This window comes from Gobio gobio, assembly GCF_949357685.1.
Source record: "Gobio gobio genome assembly, chromosome: 7".
NCBI classification, from domain to species: domain Eukaryota; kingdom Metazoa; phylum Chordata; class Actinopteri; order Cypriniformes; family Gobionidae; genus Gobio; species Gobio gobio.
Window position 1 is genome coordinate 9,124,453 of NC_137103.1, and position 24,501 is coordinate 9,148,953.

At 44.3% G+C, this 24,501-nt stretch overlaps 1 protein-coding gene across 1 annotated transcript; it reads right to left on the reverse strand.

Moving 5' to 3' along the window:
- Positions 1-1,391: 1,391 nt before the first annotated feature.
- On the reverse strand, positions 1,392-12,054 carry LOC307129838 (nectin-3). Its single transcript, XM_079822604.1, has 6 exons — positions 11,927-12,054; positions 11,519-11,842; positions 7,409-7,711; positions 6,618-6,723; positions 2,125-2,264; positions 1,392-1,891 (listed from the first exon to the last, which is right to left on the reverse strand). The coding sequence occupies exons 1-6, from the start codon at positions 12,003-12,005 to the stop codon at positions 1,788-1,790; spliced, it is 1,056 nt and encodes a 351-aa protein (XP_079678730.1). The 5' UTR covers positions 12,006-12,054; the 3' UTR covers positions 1,392-1,787.
- Positions 12,055-24,501: the final 12,447 nt, after the last annotated feature.

Here is a 24,501-nt window from a genome sequence, read left to right on the forward strand (position 1 = left end):
GGTGGCACGAGACAGGTCAGGCTCCGCTGATGGGGTGGCATGAGACAGGCCAGGCTCCGCTGATGGGGTGGCACGAGACAGGCCAGGCTCCGCTGATGGGGTGGCACGAGACAGGTCAGGCTCCGCTGATGGGGTAGCATGAGACAGGCCAGGCTCCGCTGATGGGGTGGCACGAGACAGGTCAGGCTCCGCTGATGGGGTGGCATGAGGCAGGTCAGGCTCCGCTGATGGGGTGGCACGAGACAGGTCAGGCTCCGCTGATGGGGTGGCACGAGACAGGCCAGGCTCCGCTGATGGGGTGGCACGAGACAGGTCAGGCTCCGCTGATGGGGTGGCACGAGACAGGTCAGGCTCCGCTGATGGGGTGGCACGAGACAGGCCAGGCTCCGCTGATGGGGTGGCATGAGACAGGCCAGGCTCCGCTGATAAAACATATTTGTTAAAGGGTTAGTTCACCCAAAAATGAAAATTCTGTCATTTATTACTTCCCCTCATGTCGTTGGACACCCGTCAGACCTCCGTTCATCTTCAGACACAAATAAAGATATTTTAGTGTAAATCTGATGGCTCTGAAAGGCCTCCATTGGCACAATGGCACGGTTCACTCTCAAGACCCTTAAAAGGTACTAAAGACGTCGTTACAAAGTCCATCTCACTACAGCGGCTCTACAATAACTTTATGAATCGGCGAGAATAGTTTTTGTGCGCAAAAAAACCCTAAATAACGACTTATATAGTGATGACGATTTCAAAACACGGCCTCATGAAGCTTCGAAGCGTTATAAATCAGTGAGTCGAATCATGATTCGGATCGCGTGTCAAACCACCAAACTGCTGAAATTTGGCAATTCAAACTGCTCATTCGCTTTAAGTGTAACAGGCAATTATGTGTCTGATTTGCCTCAGTCACTACAGTGTACACAACTGTATAGTTCACATATGCAAACATGAGAGATTTTCAAAAAAACTACATTTTGCAGTGTCACTTCTACTTAACCCTTAATCGGCCCTTGGGGTCCAGCTGACCCCACTGGACTTTTCCTCCATTTTAAAAAAGTGTTCCCTTCATCTCAGGGCCATGAGTGACTTTTCCTAATTAATCTATCTAAACATGCACAAAAAATCTGGACTTGATTTGGTTGTTCTAAAGGTGTGTAAAAAAAATTACCGTTTAAGTCCCTCGGGGTCAGATTGACCCCACATTGAAAATGAATGGGAAAGTGTAAAAAAAAACTTTCACTTTTTTTTGTCAATTTTTTTTTACTAAATCCAGTATAAATCTGAAAATTTCTACATTTATATCAAGGTCTGGTCCTAGAGCATAAACACAAAGTAGAACAAACTTTCTATCTCACACACACACACACACACACACACAAACACACGTGTGTGACTGCAACAGTATTTTTATTGAAATTGGCAAATGAAATCAACAAAACTGGCATAAATCTGAAAGATTTTCATACATAAATGAAGGACTAATACTAGAGCACAAATGCAACATGGAACAATCATGAGAAAGAGAGGGAAAGGGGCAAATAAAAGAAAGATGAAAGGCAGCTTAACTTTTGCATAACTTCCCTCTGGACCTCTAGTGGATAATGTGGTCATTGCACTCTCTCTCTTTAACTATAATTCCTAAAGTTTTTCCACAAACCTACAGATGGCAGTATTCTATCCCTAACACATAGAGCAATGTCCAAAAACTATTTATATTTAATTAAGATCGTCATTCAAGTGAACTTTTCATAAAAAAATAATTATTAAAGAGCCAATTTATGACATAGTTAAGTTAGAACTCTACTGAAGTGCACTATGAAAACCACAGACATCCCCAGAATGCCACAGCCGAAGATACAACCAAAACGATCCCAACAGACATCAATGGATCCTACAGAACATGGGATAGGGAAAAAGAGTGGAGAGCTGTCAGGTTACATATTTAAGTTTTGAACATTGAATATTGACTCTGTGTTGATTTACTTGTGTTCCTCAACTGTAAGTCACTTTGTCTAAAAGTGTGTGCTAAATGCGTTCATGTAAAGAAGAATAATATGAATAGAATAAGAATAAAAAACAACTGAACATAACTATTTTAAAATATAAAGATTTTAAAGGACTCACCAGTGTTATCCACATAGAGGACACCTGACGCACTTCCATACTGGTTAGATGCTGTACAGATATATACACCATTAACATCAGAGGACGATGTTGGGATGAAAAGTGTATTGCCTTCAGAATGCGGAGTACTTCCATTCAGTCTGTTAATTAAGACACATGGGGGAAACTGATATTATAAGAAAGTATCAAAGGCAATAATCTGGAAATTGCACATATCATTGTTTTGTGTAGCCTCCTTACAGGACTGCACTCTTATTTCCTCTTTCTTTGATTGAAGTAGAACTCAGTATTGAAATAAAGTTACTGTGATTTACCAAGATGTTCTTGGATCAACATCTTGGTTGGCATTCCACCTCCAAACCTGAACCCTACACCTAACCATAAAAGCCCCTGACCCTGACCTAACATTAGCCCTAAAATCTGTGGGATGTTGTTCCAGGAACATGTACATTTATGCATTTGGCAGACGCTTTTATCCAAAGCGACTTACATTGCATTCAAGGTACACATTTTACGTTTTGTCGGTTCTTGCTTTCCCTGGGAATCGAACCCATGACCTTGGTGTTGCTAGTGCCATGCTCTACTGTTTGAGCTACAGGAAAGCTGTCCTCCATCACATTCACCCGTTGGTGATCTATTGGTTCGTATGGTGGTTCAGTTATGATTACCTGCGACACAAGGCCGCTATGCTGATAAACACTCTTGCTTGTGTGATTTAACATCATTAAAGGCATTTTAGTAGATTAAAACAAATGAAAAATAACTCAAATATAGTGCTCGATGTCAATGTAAGCTGTTCCCTTTAGTGATGTAGGCCTGTTTAGTGATGGAGAGTCGACTCCAAAATAGTCGATTCCTCGACTCTGAATAGCCCCAGAGTTGGGGTCGACTCCTAGCCTAGAAATCTAGACGCCCCCCACGCCCCAAACTCTCCCCTGCTACAGTAGCCACGCCCCAAACTCTCCCCTGCTACAGTAGCCACGCCCCAAACCCTCCCCTGCTACAGTAGCCACGCCCCAAACTCTCCCCTGCTACAGTAGCCACGCCCCAAACTCTCCCCTGCTACAGTAGCCATGCCCCAAACTCTCCCCTGCTACAGTAGCCACGCCCCAAACTCTCCCCTGCTACAGTAGCCATGCCCCAAACTCTCCCCTGCTACAGTAGCCATGCCCCAAACTCTCCCCTGCTACAGTAGCCACGCCCCAAACTCTCCACTTCTACAGTAGCCACGCCCTAAACTCTCCACTTCTACAGTAGCCACGCCCCAAACTCTCCCCTGCTACAGTAGCCACGCCCCAAACTCTCCCCTGCTACAGTAGCCACGCCCCAAACTCTCCCCTGCTACAGTAGCCACGCCCCAAACTCTCCCCTGCTACAGTAGCCACACCCCAAACTCTCCCCTGCTACAGTAGCCACACCCCAAACTCTCCCCTGCTACAGTAGCCACGCCCCAAACTCTCCCCTGCAACAGTAGCCACGCCTCAAACTCTCCCCTGCTACAGTAGCCACGCCCCAAACTCTCCCCTGCAACAGTAGCCATGCCCCAAACTCTCCCCTGCTACAGTAGCCACGCCCCAAACTCTCCCCTGCTACAGTAGCCACGCCCCAAACTCTCCCCTGCTACAGTAGCCACGCCCCAAACTCTCCCCTGCTACAGTAGCCACGCCCCAAACTCTCCCCTGCTACAGTAGCCACGCCCCAAACTCTCCCCTGCTACAGTAGCCACGCCCCAAACTCTCCCCTGCAACAGTAGCAACGCCTCAAACTCTCCCCTGCTACAGTAGCCACGGCCCAAACTCTCCCCTGCAACAGTAGCAACGCCTCAAACTCTCCCCTGCTACAGTAGCCATGCCCCAAACTCTCCCCTGCTACAGTAGCCACACCCCAAACTCTCCCCTGCTACAGTAGCCACACCCCAAACTCTCCCCTGCTACAGTAGCCACACCCCAAACTCTCCCCTGCTACAGTAGCCACACCCCAAACTCTCCCCTGCTACAGTAGCCACACCCCAAACTCTCCCCTGCTACAGTAGCCACGCCCCAAACTCTCCCCTGCTACAGTAGCCACGCCCCAAACTCTCCCCTGCTACAGTAGCCACGCCCCAAACTCTCCCCTGCTACAGTAGCCATGCCCTAAACTCTCCCCTGCTACAGTAGCCACGCCCCAAACTCTCCCCTGCTACAGTAGCAACGCCTCAAACTCTCCCCTGCTACAGTAGCCACGCCCCAAACTCTCCCCTGCTACAGTAGCCATGCCCTAAACTCTCCCCTGCTACAGTAGCCACGCCCCAAACTCTCAGCCTGCTACAGTAGCCACGCCCCAAACTCTCCCCTGCTACAGTAGCCATGCCCTAAACTCTCCCCTGCTACAGTAGCCACGCCCCAAACTCTCAGCCTGCTACAGTAGCCACGCCCCAAACTCTCCCCTGCTACAGTAGCCACGCCCCAAACTCTCCCCTGCTACAGTAGCCATGCCCTAAACTCTCCCCTGCTACAGTAGCCACGCCCCAAACTCTCCCCTGCAACAGTAGCCACGCCCCAAACTCTCCCCTGCTACAGTAGCCATGCCCCAAACTCTCCCCTGCAACAGTAGCCACGCCCCAAACTCTCCCCTGCTACAGTAGCCACGCCCCAAACTCTCCCCTGCTACAGTAGCCACGCCCTAAACTCTCCCCTGCAACAGTAGCCACGCCCCAAACTCTCCCCTGCTACAGTAGCCATGCCCCAAACTCTCCCCTGCAACAGTAGCCACGCCCCAAACTCTCCCCTGCTACAGTAGCCACGCCCCAAACTCTCCCCTGCTACAGTAGCCACGCCCCAAACTCTCCCCTGCTACAGTAGCCATGCCCCAAACTCTCCCCTGCTACAGTAGCCATGCCCCAAACTCTCCCCTGCTACAGTAGCCACGCCCCAAACTCTCCCCTGCTACAGTAGCCATGCCCCAAACTCTCCCCTGCTACAGTAGCCACGCCCCAAACTCTCCCCTGCTACAGTAGCCATGCCCCAAACTCTCCCCTGCAACAGTAGCCACGCCCCAAACTCTCCCCTGCTACAGTAGCCACGCCCCAAACTCTCCCCTGCTACAGTAGCCACACCCCAAACTCTCCCCTGCTACAGTAGCCACACCCCAAACTCTCCCCTGCTACAGTAGCCACACCCCAAACTCTCCCCTGCTACAGTAGCCATGCCCCAAACTCTCCCCTGCTACAGTAGCCACGCCCCAAACTCTCCCCTGCTACAGTAGCCACGCCCCAAACTCTCCCCTGCTACAGTAGCCATGCCCCAAACTCTCCCCTGCAACAGTAGCCACGCCCCAAACTCTCCCCTGCTACAGTAGCCACGCCCCAAACTCTCCCCTGCTACAGTAGCCATGCCCCAAACTCTCCCCTGCTACAGTAGCCACGCCCCAAACTCTCCCCTGCTACAGTAGCCATGCCCCAAACTCTCCCCTGCAACAGTAGCCACGCCCCAAACTCTCCCCTGCTACAGTAGCCACGCCCCAAACTCTCCCCTGCAACAGTAGCCACGCCCCAAACTCTCCCCTGCTACAGTAGCCACACCCCAAACTCTCCCCTGCTACAGTAGCCACACCCCAAACTCTCCCCTGCTACAGTAGCCACACCCCAAACTCTCCCCTGCTACAGTAGCCACACCCCAAACTCTCCCCTGCTACAGTAGCCACGCCCCAAACTCTCCCCTGCTACAGTAGCCACGCCCCAAACTCTCCCCTGCTACAGTAGCCACGCCCCAAACTCTCCCCTGCAACAGTAGCCACGCCCCAAACTCTCCCCTGCAACAGTAGCCACGCCCCAAACTCTCCCCTGCTACAGTAGCCACGCCCCAAACTCTCCCCTGCTACAGTAGCCACGCCCCAAACTCTCCCCTGCTACAGTAGCCACGCCCCAAACTCTCCCCTGCTACAGTAGCCACGCCCCAAACTCTCCCCTGCTACAGTAGCCACACCCCAAACTCTCCCCTGCTACAGCCTGTATTCTGTGAATGTGTTGGCACTTCCCATTAATTTGCTGCTATAGGTAAATAAATGGAAGAATAACAAAATGCTGTATTGTATTGTATTTGTTTATGATTACTGTAATACATTTTAATAATATGATAACAAGTAACAGTTTGCAGTATAAAGCCAGAAAACGAACTGTTTTTGTACAGCTAAAATAACAGGAAGGAGGATGAGACCGGAAGCCTCGACACAATCATGCTACAACGGCTGCGCCTGAAATCCACACTTGTTAGAGTCCAAGTCAAGACAGAGTCCAATTATTTCCAAGTCCATGACATTATCAAGACCATGCTAAAAATCCAGTCTTGAGTACTACAGCACTCCCATATATTAAACCTTATATCAGTTTGCAAACCACCGTCCAAACTAGGCTAAAATTAAAGTAACAGAACAGCAGCAGGTATGTTTAAAAAGTATCTCATTGCCACACAACTCTTAATGTGTCTGAAAAGTGAAAGAACTAAGGGACGCATTACTTGATCCAGGTGTAGCTAGTCGGTGTTGGGTTACAATCCACCAAACAATGATATTCTTTAGCCTCTTTTGGATCATCAGGGATTATCACCACCAATTCTGGAGGATCTAAGAGAATTCAAAATTATGAAAATAACAATAATATTGGCTTACCATAAACATTGTTCACGTGACGTTAAAATTTAGCTTCAGTTACAGGAGGGAAATTTGGTCTTGTACTGCCCAAGTTACACATCTGTCCAAGTATAAACATAATTTTTTAGAGCTGTTATGGGAAAATTTAATCATAGCTATACATTAAACATTGCGCATGAAATGTTTATTGATTTGCATATATTAATACAGAACCAGCTTACTAGGTAAAAGGTCATATACAGAATATAGAGAACACGTTCTACACTTACACATGGAAAACATGTTTTGTACAGGAGACATGAAGACTGGGATTTGACACTCAGGGGTTAGGATGGCCTAAACGTAGGGATCAGAGTTAAAATGAACAGCGCACTTGGGATTTGAGCAAGTGCTGCTTTTCTTGTCATGTGTGGAAATTTACAGGAGGAGTGACTTTGTTTGGGAAACTGATAAAAGCTGAGTGCTGTTATGTCTAGTTAGTGCACTCTGCAGACATTGAAGATGGCTGTATGACTGTGACTCATTTCTTGCAAGAAATTAAATCTTTATAAAGACAATTGGGCAAGGTTTTGTCTCTTATTCAGTAATGCGGCGATAGTTGAAATTTTGCCACGACAAGAGCTTATGACTTTTACTGTATATTCAGGCTGTTACTTACAGTGGACTGTTATCACGTAGTCGAGTTCAAGCTCCTTTGTCAGTGTGCTGTGCTTTACCACGCACTGGATCTTCTTCTGGTTTAAATGTTTAGATGGTGCACCATGTAAGTAGGTCACAACAGTGGCAGTACCATCTGAGTGCTCTGTGAGGCTGGTGTCGGTCCTCAGTGAGCCGTTCAAAGCTCCCAATCTCCACATCACTTCTGCTGCAGGTCGTGCATTGGAGGCCACACACGATGCCAAATTAACGTCGTAATGATCAGAAACATGTGTGCTCCCTGTCACGTTCCCCACTGGAGGAACTACATTTGAAAAGAAAAATGACAATAAATGAAGCATGTGAACAATATGGAACATCTAAATACATTCACCAATTTAAAATCAGGGGTCATGAACTAAGAAAGCAAATATTCCTTGAGCTTCTGATATATTAGAGGTCATCATAGAGACAGAGCGTATTCAGGCCACGCCCACACCAGGGGGGAAAACAATCCAACGCTCTCCTTTGACTTTGCATTGCGTGAAGCGCCTCCTTGTCATTTCGGACTTATAACAAAAAACAGAACAATGTCTAAAAGCTGATATGTGACAAAGTGTACAGCAAACAAGCTAAAAAACAGAAATAAGTTTTTATAAGCTGTCGACCCCAAAAAAACGAGAGTTTAAGGAGACAAAAGTGGATAAAGGCAGTAAAACGTGACGCTTCAGCAGAAGAATGGGTACATTTGGGGATCCTGACACTCAGTATGCGTATGTGTGCAGTAAATATTTTGTCCCTGTTTAGTCAAATATCCAAAAGTCAGTTTTATATATTATATTTCCTGTCGCTGATTGCGTTCCCCTCCAGTGTGTGTAGTTCTCAGTGTAATATAACGTGTCGCGCTCTGTCTCAATGGCCTGTATCCACTTTTTTGTCCTTAAATGCTCGTTTTTTGGGTCAACAGCTTATAAAAACTTCTGGGTTTTTGGTTGTGGGTTTTGTTTAGTTTGTTTGCTGTACACTTTGTCACATCAGCTTTTAGACAAGCGTTCTGTTATAAGTCCGAAATGACAAGGAGGCCGCTTCACGCAATGCAAAGTCAATGGAGAGCGTTCGATTGCCCTCCCCCCGGTGGGCGTGGTCTTCAGATTATGACGCGTGTCGCTCTGTCTCTATACTGTAAGAATTTCCTGTAAGTTTTAGAACTGAAAATGTCCTTGTTAGTCCACAAAAAGCTTTTATTGTTACCAAGCCCATAGAATGACTCGTTGTGAAACGTGTATCGGCGAAAGCCCGCCTCTGCAGAAGAAGATCAACGCCTACATAATCATCGCAACTTTGGCCCCGCCCACTGGAGTGTTAGTGAGATGACGAGGAGAGAAGAGCAATACAGGATGAACTAAAATAACATCACCTTCCAAAGGATCCTAATGCTAGGAATGTGCTTATTTATTTTCATCAATGTGAACGTCGCAGTTGAGCATTATCTTTATTCGGTCATTTGACTGTGGATTCTTTGGGAACTCAGTCGCAATTTCGGCGCAGACTTTTACAATATGAACTCGACAGTAATGCCACAACATGTGAGTAACTGTGTTAACTCTAATGCCTGATCTGAGACCAGTGATTCTGATATAATGATTCATGTAGTCAGATGATATTTGTGTGTCAGTAAATCAAACCAGTGAATAAACACTCAATTTCACATTGTTTCTCTTAGTAGGATGAAAATCTGTTATTTAAACTGAATAAATTATATATAGAAAGTGACCAAAGAACGGCCCTTATAATACTTACACTGTAAAAAAAATTCAGGTCTCCAATTGAAAATTTTCTAGTGAGCGATCACATCTAAATTTTTCAGTTGGCCAAATTGAATTTCTGTGAATTGATGCAATTTAATTCAATTAAAATTCAAGAAATTAAATTTGGCCAACTGAAAATTTTAGATGTGATCGCTCACTAGAAAATGTTCAATTGGGCACCTGATTTTTTTTTTTTACAGTGTAGTCATTTCATATGCTAAATGTTAGCCAATCACAGCAGTGGGTGTTTACCATAGACCGTAAAAAAATATGGACGACGAGACTTCATTGACTTCCGCTAACGAAAGTTGAAGCTTTCGGAGGCCGCACACGACGCTGACATCTTGGGGCCGAGTCTGCGCAGTAGAGAGCAGGAAGTAGAGGCGCGATTATCAAAAGCCCGTCCACACTCTCACAGATGCAGAACAATTCATTATGTTGGTGTGAAATAAACAGTTATAGAAATCTAGAAATTAAAGCTAAAGCTCTAATCTCCTCCCAAAAATCCCCAAAAACGTCAGTTAGTGCCTCAGAGACAACTTCACTCAGAGAAGCCGTCAATCTCCGCTGTCAATCATGACGTCACACCCCCCGTTTCATAGCATCCATTAACTAACTAAAACTAAGCTTATTTAAAAAGCGAACACTTGAAATGAAATCATTGTGATACAAACTGCCTAAAATGACATAAACCATCTTTAGGAAACAATTATTTGAAGTGTAATCAATTTTTTTAGTTTGTCTCGACTCCATTCTAATACATGGAGAGGCGGGGTTTATGAGCTATACTGGGACCGGCCACCGGGGGGCGATCGAGGCGCTTCGGCTTCAGTTTCTGAGAGGAGTGCTGCAGGCTTGGCGTTTACACTGAAGTCTCACAGCAGACACGCCGCTTCAAACAGAGCGTTCAAATCAGGCTAAAGTCAGGGTAGAAAAAATGCCTTTTATTTCTTATTTATGACCATTTTTGAAGTAAAAATCATACTAACATTCTAAGTGCACCACAGGAAACATTAGCCTGGCTCCGCCCTCCTACGTACTTCCGCTCAATTTTCATTTTCCTTCAGTACTCCGTCTGGGATTGCGGTATATTCTTAGGTTTTATCCGAACAAATTTTTACCGGTCCAATCATTGAACAGAGGGAGTGGCTGAGAACGATGACGTTGATGTTGTGCGCTAGTTTGAGTTGTAGTTCAGTAATGGCGGCGGAGAAAGATGCGAGCGAAGCCATTCGGTCCGTTGTGGCACCGCTGCCGAATATCCAGAAGTTAAAGCTGGAGCAAGAACAATCTTTGCTGAGTTCTGTTGGTGGCCATGATGTTGTGTCCCGGGAAAAGTTTGATTTTCCAGCTTGCTCCATTAGTGGTGAGTTGCTGAAGCCCTATTGGGACGGTAATTGTTTCTCTTGCGGTCGGAAGGTATTGTCATCCTTTACTGGGGCTAGTCAGTGATTTTATTGCCCTCCGTCTCCCACCACCCGCGTAAAAATCCCTGGCTGAATGACCTACTGTTTTAGACAAACACCAGGTCGTGTGGTCATTTAATTGTTGTCCGAATCCACATCTCTGAGTTTTCAAGAATATATCACTCCAAAATGTACTGTTTATATCCTTTTAGACCCCTGCAGAGCACCATACGGCTGCGCTTCGCTGTCATTTGGATGCATTTCTAGACTTGTATTTCTTTAAATGCTGGTGAGTATTTTCAAGAGCAATATATTTCATCACGCTCAAAAAATAAAAAGAAGAAAAGCATGTAAACATTTGAATTGGGCCGTTATTTACGGCAGCATTTATTCTTATCATACCAAGCATATGATATTTTATTTACAGTATACAATCACGTCACGGACCACATGAGCAGCGCGTTCCCGATCACAAAACCCTCCCCTCCACCGTGAATAAATCACCATCCAAATGCACGAGTTTTATCACTGAGGTGGTGCACAATCTGTTTGAGTGTGTTTTGGATGCAATTACAAAGCAATGAATTGGCTTTATTTAACTCTGAAACATTTTTCGAGTTGTGTTGTGGTAAGAATAGCTGTGGGTAGCGCCAGGGGATTGCCGAGTGCAACCATTCTACGCCATCAACCTAGACCGCAAACAAAATGGCGCCGCCCATTGTCCAAATATATAATGGATTTTTTAAGTAACGTGGATCTTTCATGGGTTTTCTACAACATATTTCAGTAAGAGACAACATGTATGTTAAATTAAGCCACACATGTCTTAACACCATGGGATCCCTTTAATAAATTATGACAGATTTGTCATTTTTGGTTGAACTTTAATTCAAAGTGAATCATAACATTCAGTCTTACCATGTACTGTGACATTGATGTTTGTCAGAATTTGTCCAGTGGTAAATGTGTTGAAGATGCAAGTGTAGATCCCATCGTCCAGGAGTGACATTCCCAGCAGCTGAATCGATCCATTCTTCTCATTAATGTTCCCAATAAATTTAACCTTGTCCTGTAAACCAGCTGTGTATTCAGTTCTCCCATCTTTGTGGATGATAATGAAGGTTATCGTTTGTTTCTGCCAGACGATTCGAGTGAAGTTCTCCTCTGTCTCAGTCAGATGACACAACAAAGTGGCATTTCCTCCGTTCGTGACTGTTGTATCATGACCAATAATCTTAACACCTGCAAAATTAATAGAAAAAGAGTGAGTTAACATATAAATATCTACTGGAAAGATCTAGCATAAACACTTTAGGTTTCACTTACCTGCTATGCTGAAGCATTTGAGGTAAATCAAAATCAGACCACAGAGCGATTGGTCAAAAGCATTTCTTCTCCCGTGCATGTTGCCCAAAGCTGTTAAAAAACAATTCCCTCTCTCGCTCTCTCTCGCTTTAGTCAAACTGGCTCAGTGTGTATGGCAAGCCGTTTTAGCATTTAAAAGCTAGGTTTGGCTATCTGGAATTAACATTGTGGATATCAACAACGTCTTTCTGGCTAGTCCTAATTACATTTTGGATATTTGGAATTGCCATTCAAGATATCTGTAACGTAATTGCGACTAGTCGAAATGACAGATAGAGATATCAGTAATTCAGTTTGACTAGGCAAAACTGTATTACAGATATCTGCAATGACATCATTGAAACCGACATTAAACTCGTCACACATCTTAAATGACAATTGCAGATATCTGTAATTCCGTTTTTCCTAGGCAGAATGAAAGTCAAAGATATCTCAAACGTCATTATGACTAGTCCAAATTATTGTGCATGACGTTGTTCTATTTTAGAAATCCATATTCCCCAGCTCCCGCCATAATCAAAGAGGACGTGGGTTCATTTCCTTATTTCTATGAATGGAAGAAGAAAGAATCAGTCACGGCGTTGGCTGTAATCGAAAAAAAACCACCAGAAAATGACATGAAATTGAACGAGCCCTCACACAGGGGATTTGTGGAGAGAGAGAACGTTGTTCTTTTGAAAACTGTGAAAGAAATCTCGGAAGAATTGAACATTTTCTATCACCTGACACAAACAATGAACTCAAAAGCAGTTTGGCTCAACTGAAAACTCTAATAGACGCAAATTTTTGTTGTAGAAAGTAATGAATCATCATTTCTTGCTGCCAGCTCCTGTCTAGCACGGGTTGCAGCATTAAAAAGATGATTAAAAACACTTTCTGGCTGCTCCGACATTGTGCTAATCAGTGTAAATACAAGTTAATAGTTAACAGGTGCTGTGATTTGATGATTTGAACAACAAGCTCTGCTCCCGCCTAAAGTGGGATGTGGGTCTAATTTGCATTCAGATATCTGTAACGTCATTTCGAATAGTCAAAACTCCAATTCAAGATATCTGTAATTACATTTTGACTTGGAAGAATGAAAGTTACAGATATCTCAAAATTCAGATATCTATGATCAAATTTCATTTAAAGATATCTATAACTTGATAACAGATATCTACAAAAATTACGACTATCCCTAACTCCAGTTTGAGATATCTACAACGTAATTTTGACTAGTCATAATTCAAGTTACAGATATCTACAATGTCATTTCGCCTAGTCAAAACTTGATTTAAGATATCTGAAAAGGAACATGTAGATATCTTGAATTATGGTGAATTAAAGATATCTTGAACTTGAGTTACGATTGGTCAGAATCAAATTGTAGATGTCTCAAACTGGAAATACAGATATCTACAATTCAGTTGCAGATATCCACTGTGTGAATTACGGATATCTGCAACTGAATTGTAGATATCTGTAATGATAAACCCCATACAAATGAATGGCAAACATGACGTCATTTGTCCTAGGAAGAATGTCTTTGTGGATATCTGAAATGACAATTATGGATAGGAAGAATGTAGTTGCGGATATCTGAAATGTTCTTTTTGACTAGGCAAAACTGAATTACAGATATCTGCAACACATATCCATTATAGCTTTTAAATGTTAAAATGGCTTGCCATACTAGTAGGCATAAATGATTATCATTGTGTATCATCCAGGCACACAGTGAAAGAAAGAGCAGATGACAGAGAGTAATATGTTGCAAAATGTTTATTAGGCCACTGATATGGTTGTGGATGTTATTTCAGTCATTGCCAGAGGGATTTTTAAAGCTCCTTAAGGTAAGATAACAGAAGAGCATAACAATAAATAAATTAAATGATAATCTGTTCATAAGAATATTCTTTATCTGCTCTTCTATTGGAAATCAGTGTAATAATCCAAGTGTTCTGGAATTTTTGGTTTCACGGTGTCAGTGGAACCTTAAACATTGTGAAAATTTTAATTTGTAAATTTATATTTGTTTGTAAAACAATTAAAAAATGTTTTTATTGGACACATGAAGAAAAAAAACAATGAAATTTCAGCAACATTTTTCAGACTGAATTTTACAGCCAGACAGCAGACAGTTCACAACCAGGGAACATGGAGAATGTTCAATAATTTGGCTCATGAAAAGGGAAAGTTAACACATCTTCACAGTATATGTCACAAAAAAAGATTATGTCCACAGATACAATTAAATACAGGTTTATTTCAGTTGTTACGGGCAGTGACATTCAACAAATGATAACAACTGATAAAAGACACCATCTCAAAGTACAAAGGAAAAGCACAACGAAATTAAAATAGGACTATGACTAGTTGAAGTTTGCTTTATCCTACCATTCAGTCAGGGACGACTGCACAAAACGTGCAAATAATTTACAAAAAAAAAAAAAACATTATAAACTGTTCTGAAACGATCAATAGGCTAGTTGTAGTTTAGGCATAAACTCGCGCTGAAACTTTTTACCTTTTTGAGATTATCCATTAAACCTGCTGAGTAACAAAGGTGAGTCAACTAAAATTCTCAGTTCCACGCGCATGTCCGGTAAACTCATGAATATTCATGTAAGCTCCGCCTACTGAAACCGAAAATCTCAGAAACAAAAAATCTCATAACATCTGGGGCACGTTCAAAGCTCAAATCGGTGCGTAACGTTTTGCTACAGTTTCCGGTTGAACGTCATGTTTCCTGGAAACGGTGTGTAACTGTGTGCATATGGCAAGCCATTTTAACATTTAAAAGCTATACTGGATATGTGTTGCAGATATCTGTAATTCAGTTCCCCTTCGAGGGAACTCAAACTGCGTCATCGTGATGACACTTTGGGGAAAGCCCCTCGCGTAAAGCGTCTGAAGAAACTGTAGAATCAGCCCAATCCGATTGGTGTTGCGTGATGACGAAGTATGTGACGGCATACCCGGAAGATACAAAGAGACGTCTGAACGTAACAGAGATAGCTTTTTTGCTCTTCAGCGTTAGCGCTCTGTGTTACCAGTCTGAGAGTATTTGGTGTTGTTATCTACCAACGTTGTTTTCACAAGCATACAGGGCTCGCGAATTCCATGGCCGGTCCCGTGCTGTTGAGGCAGCACGGTTGATCTATCATGGACTCGCAGATGGGTCTGTCAGGGGAACTTGAGAAGTGCTTATGCATCTTCTCCTTCCCGGTGACAGCTCCATTGTTCTCCTTCCCCGCGTGGAAGCCCGCGCTGCGGCTTCTTCCCCCGGGGTGGAGGACCCGATGCGTGAGCTGTCTGATTCTGAGGAATTAGATGGGCTCCGTATCGAGGCTCGCCTTTCCTAATGCAGATTCAACCTCGAGTTGCCGAGGCGGCGCGCAGGTTTGGGTCTGTTATTAGAGTGATACAACGTGACACGGTGAGAAGGGATACTGTGGGTGCGAGGCATGCAGTCAGCTCCTGAGGGGGCGGGCTGTTTTCATTCAGAAATATCTCGACGCGTACTGCCGTGCGCCTTCGGGTGTTTCACCCTCGCGCCCGTTTGGCTTTTTTCTCGAGGGATGAAAGCCAGTTGTATTATAACGGCTTGAACCGCGTTGCTGAGGCAACGTGTGGTTTACGAGCCGTATATAATACAATTAAGCAGTATTCTCTGATAATTGTGGCTGCGTTTTATTCTGAGGAATTAAATGAAATATGATCTGACTTTGAGGAGTTAGATATTCAGCCTATTATTCAGACCATGTTCACCGTATTTGTGAAATGTGATACTGTTTGGCTTTCTTCTCGAGGGAGGAAGACCAATTGTATTATAACTGCTTGAGCCGCGTTGCTGAGGCAACGTGTGATTTTCGAGCCGTATATAATATAATCGAACAGTATTCGCTTTCACCTTACTATGGCTGCATTTAATTCCGAGGAATTAAATTAAAATATTATCTGACTATGAGGAGTTAGGTGTATTTTTACTCAGCCTATCATTCAGACCAGGTTGCACGGTTTGGGTGATTATGATGACATTTAATTCTGAGGAATTGAGTGTCATGTTATCTGACTTTGTTAAGTTAGATACTTAATCAGTCTGTCGCCCAAGCGTGTTTGACTTGTCTGGATATCCATCTAAGATTGGAGGTTGCGGCCCTGTCGAGCTGCTCCCTTAGATGAGGCCCCTGCTGGCCGGCCCCCTCTCCCGGGTAGGAGCGATCGAGGTCGCCTCCCCTGTGGAGCTTTTGGGAATCGATGTTGTGCTCCCACCGTCTAGTACGTTTCGGGCCACATCGTTTCTCAGCGCACGCGCGCTGCACCAGCCGCCTCTAGCAAGACCTGCGGCGGTCCAGCAAACGCGTACGCACACCGAAAATCTTCCTCGATTTCACCCTGCCGGTTAGCCGCTTCAGGGGGTCAGGGAGGAGGCTCGGTTGACACCCGAGGCCGGCCTCGAGAGGCTGGTTCCCTTAGCAGATTATCTAACCTGTCGGTTAAGGAGGCTTTGAACGTATTCCTCCGCCAGTCAGGGAGTCCGGGTCCTACAGCCGGTACTTCATAGTTCCTAAGAAGGATGGCCAGTTGCATCCAACTTTAGATCGGAGGTACTTGGATCGTTCTCCGAGGAGATTCAGATTCAAGATGCTTGAGTGTCGTGGTTCAGATCCAGTCTAAGGACTGGTCAGTCACGGTGGATCTAAAGAGGACACATACTTCCATGTTCCATCCTTCTGTGTCACGGGGGATTCCTGAGGTTCGCTTTCGGGGGCGAAGCGTATCATTATCAGGTTCCTCCATTCGGGCATCACTGTACAGCAGTTTAGGACTGCTGGGACTTGCGGCAGCTGCGTCCAACAGAATTTCTCTTGGCCTGCTGCACGAGACCCCTACAGTGGTGGCTTGGAACCAGGGAGGTTTTCCTTGAGGGGAAGACCATTCTGTATGATCAGGGTAACGCGCAGATGCCTTCGTTCCCTCGTCATATGGAAGAGACCTTGGTTCTTGTCCCGGGGGCCAGTGCTGGGAGCATCATGTTGCCGGGAAACCGTTTCAACAGACGCATCCCTCACTGGTTGGGACACGGTCATGGAAGGCCGCTTTTTCAGAGGTCTGTGGGAGACCCGGCATTCTTCCTGGCACATCTACTGCCTGGAAATGCTGGCGGTCTACGAAGCTCTGAGGAGCTTCCTCCCGGACCTCCGCGGCCACCATGTCCTGATGCGTAAGTGAACCAGGGGGCTTTCCTTGAGGGGAAATTCATTCTGTATGATCAGGGTAATGCGCAGATGCCTACGTTCCCTTGTCATATGGAAGAGACCTTGGTTCCTGTCCCGGGGGCCAGTGCTGGGAGCATCATGTTGTCGGGAAACCGTTTCAACAGACGCATCCCTCACTGGTTGGGACACGGTCATGGAAGGCCGCTTTTTCAGAGGTCTGTGGGAGACCCGGCATTTTTCCTGGCACATCAACTGCCTGGAAATGCTGGTGGTCTACAAAGTTCTGAGGAGCTTTCTCCCGGACCTCCGCGGCCACCATGTCCTGATACGATCCGACAATATGTTGGCAGTATCGTATCTAAACCACCAGGGGGGCCTGAGGTCGCGCCCTCTTTGCAGACTGGCGCATCAGGTTCTCCTGTGGTCCTAGGGGAGGTTGTCATCCCTCAAGGCGATGTACATCCCCGGGGACCAAAACTAGGGAGCAGACATCCTGTCGACGCAGGGGCTGAGGCCCGGGGAATGGCGACTCCACCCCGAGGTGGTGGAGGCTATGTGCGAGCGGTTGGGCCCGGTGGAAGTGGATCTATTCGCGTCTCAAGAGACGTCCCACTGCCCGCTGTGGTTCTCCCTCACTCATCCGGCCCTGCTGGGGCTGGATGCCATGGCACAGATGTGGCCGAGGCTACGTCTGTACGCTTTTCCCCCGATCACTCTGCTCCCGGGAGTACTGGAGCGTGTCCGCCGGGAGGCCATCAGCCTTCTCTTAGTAGCACCCCGGTGGCCCACTTTAGTATGGTTCTCCGACATCATCTACCTGCGGGACGGTCCCCCATGGCAGGTCTCTCTGAGGAGGGACCTGCTATCTCAGGCCGAGGGCACGATTTAAGCCTACCCCCGGCAGGTGTGGGGTCTCTGGGTCTGGCCCTTGAGGGGGCCCAGTACCTAGTAGAGGGCCTGTCGGCGGGTGTCGTAGAGACCCTACTCAGCTCCAGAGCTCCTTCCAGCAGGAGGTTGTACAGCCTGAAGTGGAATGTTTTCCACTTGGCGTAGAGAGCGGGAGGTGAACCCAGTTATCTGCCCGGTGGCTTCAGTGCTGGAGTTCCGTCAAGACCGCTTCTCCGCCGGTCTTTCCCCGTCCACACTTAAGGCGTATGTGGCTGCCATTTGGGCTTTCCACGCACCTCTAAGTGATGGGCCGTTGGGAAGGCACTATCGGGTTGTACGATTCCTCCGTGGGGCTCGGAGGATGAGGCCTGCGGCTCATTCCAGGGTCCCAACCTGGGACCTGGCGGTGGTGCTCGAGGGTTTGGCTGAGGCCCCCTTTGAGCCGCCGGAGTCGGCTGAGGCGAGAATACTGACCTTCAAGGTGGCTTTTTTCCTTGCCATCACTTCTCTGAGGAGAGTGGGGGACCTCCAGGCCTTGGCTATCACGCCGACTTGCCTGGAGTTTGCCCCTGGCATGGTAGAGGCCATCTTGCATCCCAGTCAGGGCTACGCGCCCAAGGTGCCATCTATTGTGGCACGGTCAGTGGTTCTCCAGGCTTTTCATCCTCCACCTCACGTGACTACGGAAGAGAGCAGACTTCACCTCCTCTGCCCCGTGCGGGCATTGAGGATTTACTTGGAGAAGTCTGCTCAGTGGAGAAAGTCAGACCAGCTGTTGGTGTGTTTTGGTTCACCCAAGAAAGGGCTGCCTGCGTCAAAGCAGATGATCAGTAACTGGATTGTCCAGGCTATAGCCATGGCTTATCGGGTGCGCAACTTGCCTTCACCTTTAGCCGTGAGGGCCCATTCTGCCAGGAGCATGTCCTCCTCGGTGGCCCTCCTTTCTGGAGCCTCTATGCAAAAGATCTGCGAGGCGGCTGGGAGGCCACCCCTCACACCTTCATTCGTTATTATAGTCTGCATCTCCCTGAGACGCCTGGCGCGAGAGTGCTCGCCCCCTAGTTGTGCCTGGTTTCCAGCTTCACACTGGGGTGGGTATGATTGGTGCGGGATAGTTGGTACTCGTTCCCCAAAGTGTCATCACGATGACGCAGTTCGAGTTCCCTCGAAGGGGAACGTCTCGGGTTATGACTATAACCCTTGTTCCCCGAGAAGGGAACGAGACACTGCGTCTCGTGTCCACCCAATCATCAGAGCGCTCGCTTCATCGCAAAGAACGCTATCTCTGTTACGTTCAGACGTCTCTTTGTATCTTCCGGGTGTGCCGTCACATACTACGTCATCACGCAACACCAATCGGATTGGGCTGATTCTACAGTTTCTTCAGACGCTTTACGCGAGGGGCATTCCCCAAAGTGTCATCACGATGACGCAGTGTCTCGTTCCCTTCTCGGGGAACAAGGGTTATAGTCATAACCCGAGACGTTTTGCCTAGTCAAAAAGAACATTTCAGATATCCGCAACTACATTCTTCCTATCCATAATTGTCATTTCAGATATCCACAAAGACATTCTTCCTAGGACAAATGACGTCATATTTGCCATTCATTTGTATGGGGTTTATCATTACAGATATCTACAATTCAGTTGCAGATATCCGTAATTCACACAGTGGATATCTGCAACTGAATTGTAGATATCTGTATTTCCAGTTTGAGACATCTACAATTTGATTCTGACCAATCGTAACTCAAGTTCAGAGATATCTTTAATTCACCATAATTCAAGATATCTACATGTTCCTTTTCAGATATCTTAAATCAAGTTTTAACTAGGGGAAATGACATTGTAGATATCTGTAACTTGAATTATGACTAGTCAAAATTACGTTGTAGATATCTCAAACTGGAGTTAGGGATAGTCGTAATTTTTGTAGATATCTGTTATCAAGTTATAGATATCTTTAAATGAAATTTGATCATAGATATCTGAATTTTGAGATATCTGTAACTTTCATTCTTCCTAGTCAAAATGTAATTACAGATATCTTGAATTGGAGTTTTGACTATTCGAAATGACGTTACAGATATCTGAATGCAAATTAGACCCACATCCCACTTTAGGCGGGAGCAGAGCTTGTTGTTCAAATCATCAAATCACAGCACCTGTTAACTATTAACTTGTATTTACACTGATTAGCACAATGTCGGAAAGGCCAGAAAGTGTTTTTACTCATCTTTTTAATGCTGCAACCCGTGCTAGACAGGAGCTGGCAGCAAGAAATGATGATTCATTACTTTCTACAACAAAAATTTGCGTCTATTAGAGTTTTCAGTTGAGCCAAACTGCTTTTGAGTTCATTGTTTGTGTCAGGTGATAGCAAATGTTCAATTCTTCCGAGATTTCTTTCACAGTTTTCAAAAGAACAACGTTCTCTCTCTCCACAAATCCCCTGTGTGAGGGCTCGTTCAATTTCATGTCATTTTCTGGTGTGTTTTTTTTCTCGATTACAGCCAACACCATGACTGCTTCTTTCTTCTTCCATTCATACACTGTAAAAAATGTATAATCTTCCCAACTCAAAATTTTCTAGTGACTGGTCACATCTAAAGTTTTCAATTGGCCCAAGTGAAATTCTGTAAATGTAATTTTATCAATTGTGGCAACAGCCTGTTAACATGGGCTCAATTAGAAATAATATGTTGAGCCAATGGAAAACATTTATAATCTTCCCAACTCAAAATTTTCTAGTGACTGGTCACATCTAAAATTTTCAATTGGCCAAATTGAATTTCTGTGAATTGAATTTTATCCATTGTGGCAACAGTCTGTTAACATGGGCTCAATTAGAAATAATTTGTTGAGCCAAAGGAAAAATGTAAAATTACCAACACTGTAAAAAATGTCAGACCTCTCCAATTAAAATTTTTCTAGTGACCGATCACATCTAAATTTTTCAATTTGGCCAACTAAAAAATGTAGATGTGATCAGTCACTAGAAAATTTTGAATTGGAGAAATGTTTTACAGTGAAACTGTGTGGTTGGTCCAATTAAATATTTTAAATTGTAGTAACAATTGTTTATTTCTCACTGTCCCAAAAGACAAAAATGACTAAAAACAAAATACAGAAACAGACAACAGGGTTGACATTTTATCACATGACTTTATTAACAAGTAAATTCCAAGGATATTTGGTGAAAATACCTTATTTTCAATAAGGAAAAACTCTGAATACATTCAAGAAGTCTTCTGCATAACAGGATGTCTTGTTGTGGTGAAGAAAACACGGCACGGCAAGCTAAAAACCTGCAAATAAAAATAAAAACATTAAAGACAAAGCTCCCCTGCATCACATCTGGCAAGAGACAGAACAGAAGTTTCTTCATTATATAATGAGGATGAGACGAATGAATGGACATCAGAAAATCACGAGCTTGACGTGTTTGATATTAAAAGGCAATAACTTAAGCCCTGAAAGAGGCCGACGCCAAACGCACCGTGTTCAACAGTCGCATGCCGCATATATCACACAAATGACTTAATTTCCTTATTACCTATTGTTTTAGACATATAAGACATGAGGAAAATAAAACTATTGGCTACAGGCTACCATTAGATAATTATGTGGTAAACGAGAACACACTCATGAAAACAATGAATGCATGAACTCGTGATTCTACAAAATGTCTTTTAAACTTCATACCGGGTCATAAAGCAAAACTCTGGAGAATAATTTCAGTGCTAAATACTCACCAACGTCTTTGTGAGATGAATATCTTTCTATTCTCTTGGGAATGATAGCCAAACCTAGCTTTTAAATGCTAAAACGGCTTGCCATATGCTGTGGATCAGTGAAACTGACATCTACTTCTCGCGAGAGAAGCAGCAAGATTCATTTCTCTCTCCTGAAGAATATTACATGATTGAAAAATATTAAGAATTTAAACAAATTTACACAGCAAGAAGAAAAGAGCTGTCTATGAAAGTGGACAACTTTAAGAAAAATCTTACTTAGTCAGTGCAAGTAAAAGTTATTAAGTTAGTTTAGTTGATATATAGAGAGAATTGAACATTTAAACTCACATGTAGTCTTTTGTATAGCTTTATTTATTGATTTTAAAGCTTATGTGTATGACCTTTATATAGGCTATTTATATTAATTTGAACTATGTGCCTATTAATGATTGATTTGTGTAATTGATTAAGGGTATAATAATTACTTAAATGATATCTAAGTCATTCAAAATTATTATTATAAAAAATAAGCATTGTTAAAAGCCAGACACTTTAGTCTTTAATAGCCATTTGCTATGTAGTGACCTTTAATTTGGAGTAGAAACAGGGGGAGTGACTTCATTGCATCAGAGGTGTGTCACTTTGCTCAAAGCTGATTGGTCCAATTTCAGTTTGATCTCTTATCCAGAACATAACCTGCCCTGGACCAGGTTAGCCATGGAGCGTAAGTTACTATGGAGATGAACACTGCTAAAAGCCAAACCTCTTTAATGGTACCTAAAACCCAGGATTGGCACAAACTAAGCTGAAACATATCTGGATAGCCAGCTAAACCGGCTTCATGGTATAGGCCCCAGGTATAGGAGAAGTGAAATATGTAAGAATTTTGGGAGATGGAAATTTACTTGTAGGATGTAATAATGACGTACAGATGGAAAAAGCAAAGAAGATGAGTTGCGTTGGAAAAATCAAAGTAGTAAAAGTAGCAAGAGTTGGAGAGAAAATTACTGTTGGCAGTAAGGGAGTGATGTATGGAATTCCATGTACTGTAAATATGAAAGAACTGGTGGAGAACTTGAGAATGCAGAATAAGTCTGTAAGAATGACAAGAGGAATTGAAAAAGTAGAAACAGAATCAGCGTTGGTCGAGTTTGAAACAAAGGATGTACCAAAAGAGCAATATTATGGATTTATGAGATATAGCATAAGGGAATACGGACCCAAACCAATGAGATGCTATGATTGTCAGGAATTTGGGCACATGGCTAAGGCATGTAAAGGAAAGAGAAGATGTGCTAGGTGCGGTGGGGATCATGAGTATGGAAAGTGTGGGGAGGAAGTAAGGCCAAAGTGTTGTTATTGTGGAGGGAGTCATAGTGTGGCCTTTGGGGATGTGAATTAATGAGAAAAGAAGTTAATATACAACAGATAAAGACAAAGGAAAACATTTCTTATGTTGAGGCTGTTAAGAGAACTGAACAGGAAAAGGAGAGAAAATGTAAAGGGGGGAAAGGGAGTGCAAACAAGAAAAGAAGGAACAATGGGAGGAGAAGAAGAAAATAGTGACATTCATAGCAGGGGTGATAAATGATACAGCTGAAAGTAGGTCCAAAACTGGAAGAATTCAGATTATTGTTAAAGGGGTGGTAAAACACATTCTTTCGAAGGCTTGATTGTGTTTGTGGGGTGCACTGTAACATGTGTTCATGCTTTGTTTTTAAAAAATGTCATTATTTTTCATATATTTGACCTTTATTCTACACTGCTCTGTCCCTCCTTGTAAAACGGTCTGATGGTTTCTGGGTTCTATGAAGCCGGTCCCTCAAAAATACGCAATGGGCTCAGATTGGTTAGCTGGCCCAGTGTGTTGTGATTCGCTAACCGCCTAGTGCACGTTTGTCGGAAACGTCACGCCCCTTACCGGAGGCTGTGCTTTAGTCAGTATTAGAAACAATGGCGTCAATAGAACCATACCAATTTGAGGCCGAATCAGACCCAGACAATTTTAGTGAAGATGATCGAGCAGAACCTGTTCATTCCTCAAGAGTAAAGACTGCGGATCTATAGTGATCGCTACTGAATGGCACTTTAACTTTGTATTTTTAGAACGATTATAGCCAAATATCTGTCGCAAGAACTATTAACCCAAAACAAACACTAAGCACTGGCTTAAACTAGTAAGTTAGCCAAATCACACACAGAAGCATGTTTAGCCTGCCTGTAGATAAACAATACATAAAAGCTCTAATCAAAGAATCATTTACACTAATGCCAGGTTCGCTGTTGAGATTTTAACGTTAGTGTTTGTAACGTTAGGTGTTCGTCGGATAACGTTAAGTATGAATGAGCATTTAACAGACTGGTTTGCAGAACAGCATTGTCATCTGTTTACTTCCTTACGAACTATTACAGGAAAACACATCGACGAAAAATAAATCAGACTTACAGGTTGTGGCTCGTAAACAGCTTCTGTTTTTAAATCCATCTTTCAGGACAAGCCGTTGTGCGAATCCTGTATTGAACTCGCGAAGATTGTGGAAGCTTTCCTCCGTGAAATGTGCAGTGGGAGCCGCGCGCGCGGCCGTTGTGGATTCACACACTGACAGTGTTTGTCTCTGCAGCTGAACCGCGGCTCGTGTATTGCAAATACAGACGAATATTTGAATATTACTTCTCCTCCGACCCCTGTCTGTCTCGTTCTTTGATT